The 7857-nt window shown below is 44.3% G+C and overlaps 1 protein-coding gene across 3 annotated transcripts; it reads right to left on the reverse strand.

Moving 5' to 3' along the window:
• Positions 1 to 1576: 1576 nt before the first annotated feature.
• Positions 1577 to 5931, reverse strand: ARMCX1 (armadillo repeat containing, X-linked 1). Of its 3 annotated transcripts, none has more exons than XM_006764263.2 (5): positions 5790 to 5931; positions 5419 to 5475; positions 4837 to 4941; positions 3958 to 4072; positions 1577 to 3712 (listed from the first exon to the last, which is right to left on the reverse strand). In XM_006764263.2, the coding sequence occupies exon 5, from the start codon at positions 3563 to 3565 to the stop codon at positions 2195 to 2197; it is 1371 nt and encodes a 456-aa protein (XP_006764326.1). In that variant the 5' UTR covers positions 3566 to 3712; positions 3958 to 4072; positions 4837 to 4941; positions 5419 to 5475; positions 5790 to 5931; the 3' UTR covers positions 1577 to 2194. The 3 variants fall into 3 exon arrangements, with proteins under 3 accessions (XP_006764326.1, XP_015419791.1, XP_006764328.1); XM_015564305.1 differs by having other exon boundaries at positions 5413 to 5475; XM_006764265.2 differs by lacking the exons at positions 5419 to 5475; positions 5790 to 5931 and having other exon boundaries at positions 4837 to 5404.
• Between the last annotated feature and the right edge of the window lie 1926 nt (positions 5932 to 7857).

Raw genomic sequence — 7857 nt, forward strand, 5'->3', positions numbered from 1 at the left:
TGTTTCTCTTTCTCTCCCTCCTTCGCTCTCCCCTCCCTCCCTCCCTCCCTCTCCCCCCCTTTCCCTTCCACTCTCTCTAAAAATCAGTGGAAAAAATAACCTCATTTCTCGGATGAGGAATAAAAGAAAAAAAGATCATACACTGAACTTTTTCAAAGTAAATGAGAGTAAATGTTCATCAATGTTTTCAAGAGCCGAACAATGTTTCAATGTGTACACATATCCAAATTTATTTAATCAAGTGCCTCTTTGGAGACACTTGGCTCATTCACAATTTTTTACACTTCACACTTTCATACAAGCCAATTATTTGGTTATTTCCCAAGGATAAATTTTTTTATAATGATATTGGAAATAATACTTTATTCCAAGCCTGTGATTCAGAGGATCGTGTAAAGAAGTTACTCTAATCTAAAGGTCCCCGCACAGTGGAACACACCTGGTGACTCCAGATGACTGACAGGCCTGAGCAGCCACGCCTTAGGAGGCCTGCAGAGGGCATAGACCAGGTCTACAACAGCATCTGCTACAGTACCATCATGGGGGAGATTCTGGAACATTTCTTCATTTTTGTAGGGCTGCTAGTGTGCTTGGTCCACCAGATAAAGTGGGTGAGATTCTCCAAATGTATTTTTCTGCATCTTTTCCCTTTGAGAGCAAAAATGTAACTCTAAGGATAAATGTCTACCAGTGGAATTACTGGATCAAAGAGCATGCAAATCTTGAGGGCTTCTGAAACATGTGTCCAAGTGCACCTTGTACCGGTGTATGCTCCCACCAGCACACTTTGAGAGTGCCCCTCCCCTCACACTCTTACCACTCTCTAGGTTGGGAGAGAGGTGGAAAGTCTTCAATATGAATGCCAACAGCTCTCTCGATGGTTCCTGCCTCAACCAACCTTATAAAAGAAATCTGATAAAAGCACTAAAAATTATTATTTCTCCTATTACACTTTCTTATTTCAAAGTAGTAACTAATCCTTGCTCAGTGGTTAGAGTGTCAGCCCTCCTGCCAAAGTGTCTCTGGTTCGATTCCCTGTCAAGGGCACGTACCTGGGTTGCAGGTTCCATCCCTGGCCCCAGTCAGGGAGGCACCCGATTGATGTGTCTCTCTCACATCAATGTTCCTCTCTCTCCCTCTATCTCCCTCCCTACCAAAAGAAGAGGAAAAAAATAGTAACTAATGTATTCACGTGTATAAAAAACAGAATTGATCAAGAAAGAGTTCATTTTCCTATCAAATACCTCAAGACTAAAATAAAATTGTCCCTCCCTGTAGTCCCCAGAATAGGTCCCAGCACTTCTTCATTCAAAGGGTCTCTCACTTGCTTCCTCTCATCATTCCCATGACCAGCAGTGACATTTCAGACTTTCATCATCTTGTACTTGGACTATGGTGGTAACTTCCTAACTGGTGTGCCAATCTTCAGTGGCTGCTCCTGTCCCCTCCCCAACTCAGACCAATCCTGCACCAAAACAGCCACATTATTTCCTTTCATCCTGTCATTCCCAGGCACATGCCAACTCCATTCCTTTCTTCCCACCATTCCTTCCTTTTCCAATGCCCTTCTGTCCTGTTTTTATCCTATCCTTCAAGCCCAGCTTACTTAAGCTTCCTCTCCTCTGTAAAACTTTACCTAAGCACTGTTACCTGCAAAACTTTCTGCCACCTCTAAGCACTAATAGGAAGCAGCTGGCCATGATGAATGGCTCCTGGTTTTGTTAATAACTTTTTGTTTCCATACATCTTGCCTTCTCAAATACACAACAAACTTAAGAACATTATAAATTTCTCTTTTTTTGCTGGTTAAAACACATAACTTTATTGCTAAAACACAAGTCTAATATTAACAAATATAAACCAATACAAAAGTGTAGGTTATTTATGATTAGTTTGCTGTCACTTTAGATAAAGAGTAAAAATATCTCAATCTAGGTAGCAAGATGGAATCAACTAAGTGCTTTGTCTGTACAAGCTTTAGTATTCATTTGGCACCCTTAAAACGGTCCAGCCTAAAACCAACCATCACAGCCAGCATTACTGTTGATTTGTGATATTCATTGTTCCAAAATAGTGGCTGAAAGTATCTCTATGCCATATAAGCACAGTGAAAAACAAAGAATTTGCAAAATGTATTGTTCCCAAGTGCGAACTTAAAAACATATCTCAATTATTATTTCAGACAGACCTCCGATTAGAGTTTGGTCAATACTTTGAGAACTTTTACTTTCACCACCAGATCACTGTGGTTTGCTAATGCTTTGATTTTTTTTACACACACCCCAGATTCTTTAAATAAGAAAAAAAGTGAACTTCTGCTAAACTCTTTCTTGGACAATGCAAGCCCTTCGTTGTTTATGTTATCATTTAAATTCTCAAATAGGGTTAGGACATTAAGAAGAATCTCTCTGTCCCATTCTTTATTAAAGAGGGAAATCAATTCTGATGGTACTTTACAACTGACCAGCTCTCTTGTCATGGCTGGATTTTCAGTAAAGTTTATAAGTAGTTTCATAATCTGAATCTTGGTGAAGTAATTTCCCAGGAATAACAAAGCAAAAAAGTCTGGAAAAGAATAGGAAAGCAAATGTTGGTAATGATTAGTCACAGTCATGTTGGTTAGCAGTCTTAGTCCAGCCATCTGCACAGCTGAGTCCAAGCAACAAATCATGGTGTCATCACACACTTGACTGATATACGTCTTAATCTTGCCCTGATTTTCAGCATTCACACTCAAGTTATTAAGAGCATTGTAAGCCTTTTCTCTAATAATGGGATCTTTCGTTTTTATCAGTTTTGCAATAATTGGGAGACCACCCAATTCACGAATGGCATTTTGGTTAAATGAATATGCTGCATTGTTACCGAGAGTGACCAAGGCTACTTCTTGAATAAAAGGATCATTTGTTCTTTCTAGGATGTTAAGGACCTTTTGAAGGTCTGTAGTGCCTAAAATATCATCAATTTTATAGGGAAAGTTGAACTTGCCCCTGCGAACAGGCCATGTTGTAGCTGGAGTCCTGGTGCTCTTAGCTCGGACCTTTCCCTTGGACTTTCCACTTGCCCTGCTCCTAGCCCAAGCCCCACTCCTGGTGGGGTGGCAGCCTCCACCCCTGCCTCCTGGGCAGGGTAAACTCGATGCAAAAGTCCTAGTCCCAGAGATGGTACCCAACCTGACTCCTTTGCCTGTCTTTGCACTTGCCTGTTCCTTCAGCGTGCTGAAAAGGGCCTTGGCCTTGGCCTCTAGGCCACCTCCTCTCTGGGTTCCTGAGTGGACTCCCACTTTTATATCTGGACCACTCTTGCGTTCCATGCCCACTTCAGCTTTGGCTTTTGAGTCACCCTGAAATCTAGCTCTGCTCCCCACCACAGTATTAGCTCCTTTCTCAGCCTCCACCCCAATTTCTGTAATATCACTAGATTCCTCATCTTCGTCATCATCATTGTTGTTCCAGATTTTCTCACTGTCATTTCTTCCCCAGGTCAGTCTGTATAGGCAGTAGCAGGCACCAGCCCCTATTACTACGCCAGCAGCCACACAACCAGCCTCCCGAGCTCGACCCATACTGGAGCAAATGTCTAAGCCGAATGCCTGAGCCGAATTTTTAACCCAGGCAGAGCAGGCTTGCTGTGGCTCAGAATTATCTGAAGCCTGGATGGAATCTTTAGCTATAGCTGGCAGGCTCTTCAGCAACTGCAGATACAGCAGCACCTAGGAAAGAAGGAAAGGCTTGAGGCTTCAGTCTCCTCCTTTTATGCCTTTGCATGCAGACAGACTAAACTAGGGGCAGACAAAGGAATGGGGACATGACAGGGTCTCAGGGCTAGATCACTGATCCCTTTCTTACACAGGGAAGTTAATTTTGAAAAATTTCCCCACCTCCAGATTCTCCAACCTCATGGTCAATTTACCTCACCCCAGTTCATTCCATTTAAGGTATCTAATCAGTTCCCTACCTCCTCTGCCCTTCCAGGTGTCCTGGGTATAGTGGCACTTCCACATACACCCACACAGGTTCAGACAGTTTCTTCCTTTTCCTTCTTGCCTGGAAGTGCACTGTATTCTGCAAACCTGCATACATAAGGGATGGGGAGGGGATTGCTGAGAGCTTACCCAGGTCATAGGTACCTCTCTGGAATCCCTGGCCCTAGTAGGAGTAGAGCAGTATTTCCCACCTAGTTATGCTCCTCTCCTCACAGTGCTTTGAAATTCATTAGCTCACCCCCTGGCCTCCTCTGATCTCTGATCTCCTCCAATCCTCCACCCCACCCCCACCCCTGAAAATCACTTCCTCCAAAGGTGATACCACACATTCCTTTCCCTAACAAAATCAATGGGGGTGGATTGAGAATGTCTAGAAGTCAGACAGGGGTAAAATGAATAAAAGTCTGGAATTTCACCCTTGCCTCCGCTACCCCCACCATCTCAAAGGTACCAAGACACTCCTATTCAACCCATTATGCCAATTTCACTGTTCCAGAGGAATTTCCTTCATCCCTCAACTCAGTTTTTGCCTCCACCAAACCTAAGGACTAACAGCTCTGGGACTGAGTGCGTGATGGGCAGACCAATATCAATTACTTTTTGTACTCCAAAAAGTAATTTGGAAAAAGGTCTTCCCTACCCCCACCCCAGAATTCTTGTGACACCCTCCCCCTTCCAGCCACTTCTTTCTCAGTTTTATACCAGCAGAGAACTTTCTTTTGTAAATTCTGAAATGGTATAAAGAGGTAGAAAGGAGGGGGATGCAGAGGAGGCCCACTGGAGTTTGCAGTCTCCACCATTCTCCACTTCAAGAGCCCCCAAACAGTGCCAGCATCCTCATTCTGACCTACTTGTTCCTGGGCAATGTTCCTCTTCTTCCTGCTTCTGGGTCGGATTGGCCTTCAGGCACAGCAAGATCCACAGACGCAGACTGGCGACTTGGCAGAGATGGATGGCTAGCAGACAGAACAGCACTTCAGAAAGTCCCAATACCAGCTTTTACAAATTCCAGGTCCTGGTAGTCAAATAGATTTTAACTTCTGTTTTCTCATCCTACCCCCACTTCTCAGGATCTCTCAGACATCAGCCCTCTTCCTGCATGACGTCCACCCACGTCCTGCCCCAGCCCCCCGCTCTACTCCCATCAGATGGCCATTTTCCCAGCAAAAACCACACCCCTTTGAAACAACTGGAAAGAAGGCGGGGGAGGAAGTACGGAAAACAGGCGGAAAGACCATTCCCCTCCCTGATGCATTCCCACCCCTCCCCCCTAAAGACACCAATTTTTACGAAAGGCTGTCACATCCTTTTTTTCTACATATATAATAGCAGGGAGATAGCTGGAGAGTCATTAATGAGCCCAAGATAAGGGAGGACTTCAGCCATCCCCCCTCTTCCCGTGGACGCCGGGGCAATCCCGTCTTTACACTGACATGCAGGAGTTCCGGGCAGATTCTTTGTTCCTTTGCTCCGAGTGATACAGCGCCCCACTGAAAGACACGCGAAAAGACAAATAGTCAGACAGCCCCACAGCCCCAAGATCCTGGATTGGTAGATGGTCCGGAATTCTAATACACTGTCCTCCCCGATTCAGGGCCCTGGATGTTAAAGGTTTCTCCCCTCCTGCGCTGGGGTCTCCCTTGTAATACAGCCCTCAACATCGACCATTTTGATTCTTGGAAGGGCAGGGGTTTAGAAAGCACGCTGGTCCCTTTCCGGTGGAATCCACCCTCCCTAACCCACACCGCAGGGATCCCCCAGGCAGCGACCATCCCCTTAGACCTGCAGGGATCGGGTCAGTTACCTCCTCCTCCTTCCCTAGCCACAGGCCCGCCCGCCCGATGGGGAATAGGCAGATGGCAAACGACCAAATGAAGACGAAGATTAGAAGGACGTCTAAAACGTCTAAACGCGTAAGCTTCTGCTCACGTGAGGGTCACGTCATCCGTGAGCTCAAGACCCCAATTACCACTCCCACCGGCAGGCAGTGCAGCTGGAGCTGGCCCACCCCTTTCCTCCCCTGACCATATCAGGTCCTGCCACTCATTTTCCTCTGCCAATCCTAGAAACCAGGAATAGCTTCTCTTTGTGGTTGCAATTTGCCTTTCTTTAGTTTACAGAGAGAGACTGCATCTGTTCCCAAGATCATGGATCTTTTCTTTCTCTTAGAGGGATAATTTTTTCCCCTTATCCCTCTCCAACCATCTCTCCCTCCCTTCACCACCCACCCTCAGCCATGAGGATCCAGCATTTCTCCTGCACCCCTATACAAAATGGAAGAAAAATCTCAGAAAAGGATATAGGTAATGGGAGTGTTTTACTTCCTTAAACTTTTCTGTTCATTTTTTTTATAAATCAATACTGCATTACTTTTATATTGAAAAAATAAAATGATGCTATTTTCATTTGAGTGGAGAATAATTTAAGTGGAAGACCAAAAGGTCTCATTAATTTCATTATATTTATTTATAACACAAGGTAACTGTTTCTATCGGTTATAGCCAAATAGGAACTTTCAAAAGGTATTTTAAAATCTATAACGGGAATTTTCACACGATTTATTAATTAGTCCACAAGGAGAGGACTAGTCCTCTGATCTTGCCCATTTGATGCAAATGATTTATTACTTTTTCTATTTTTGGATCAACTTGCAAATTGATAACACAAAAGCAGCACAATCCTGTCTTGTTTGTTTTTTAAAAAGACATGCATTTAATGTCCCAGAGTCTTGGTTAACTGCTATGTGAACCACTTATAATTCGATGGCTGTTCTGAACACCTGCCCCTGGATTAGATTCAAGTCTACTAAGGTGGATGCAGGTGAGAGTGTAAGGGATGCAGAACTGGTGCCTTCCTACCTGCCTTGTCAAGAGGTGAGGGATAAAGGTGTTGTCCTCTGATCCCCTCCCATATTCCATAGCTTCTCATCCCCCACAGTCAGGCAAATGACTCTGTTGCTCAATCTAAAGGTATACATGGACAGGTGACCAAGGTGGTAAATGCCACCTTTACTCAGATGACCAACCTGACCTAAGTGAATGTATTTGCCTTCTTCCCTCCCTAGCTCCCTTACATTCCCACAAAGGTACTCAGGGATGCATAGGAGGGATTGTTGGTCACACCTCCCTGCAGCTGTGGGTTTCCAAAAAGCCTGGAGAAGTGATTGCTGGGGAAGCACTCAAGTCTGCCTGCTCTGGCCTCATTCACAACACTTAAGTCTTCTCATACCACCTGGCCTGAGAGGTTCAGCCTGCTGGGCCTCTGATGTATAGCCTCCTCACTGCAGGGTCCTCAGTGAGGTAGGATCATGTCCTGCAATCCACTCCCAACTTGGTGCCCCCTGAACTAAATGTATGCCTGGACTGAATGGACTCTCCTCCTCAACATACCTAGAGTAGGCATTCTTAACTGGCCAACTCTGTGAAAATTTTATCAAAATTATGCAAGTACATGTGTTCATTTTAGTGGGGAGAAGGTTTGTAGGTCTCATCAGATTCTCACAGGCATCTGTGACTTAAAAAATAATTCAGAACTTCTTTACTAGGGGAAAAAAGATAAATTCCCTCAATAGAAATTTCTCAAATCCCTCTCTCTCTCTCTCTCTCTCTCTCTCTGTGTGTGTGTGTGTGTCTCCCTCCCATCTCCCCACACTCCATATTTTTTAAATGTGTGAACAATGCAGAATGTATAAAGTAGAATGTGGAAGTGTGTCAAGTTCCAAGTTGAAGAACACTGCAGAACAAAATGGTTGACATCTAGTGACTAAAGTGTAATGAATATGCACTTTAACTTGAGAACTGACATCTTTAAAAATTGAGTCTTTCTATCCATGTTGACATTACGATCTTCAATAAATTTTGTGTTTATTCAGG

Source organism: Myotis davidii, unplaced genomic scaffold, assembly GCF_000327345.1.
Source record: "Myotis davidii unplaced genomic scaffold, ASM32734v1 scaffold1241, whole genome shotgun sequence".
Classification (NCBI taxonomy): domain Eukaryota; kingdom Metazoa; phylum Chordata; class Mammalia; order Chiroptera; family Vespertilionidae; genus Myotis; species Myotis davidii.

Excerpts from the sequence above, each read along its gene's own strand:
- ARMCX1 (XM_006764263.2), bottom strand. The coding sequence starts at position 3,565 with ATGGGTCGAGCTCGGGAGGCTGGTTGTGTGGCTGCTGGCGTAGTAATA.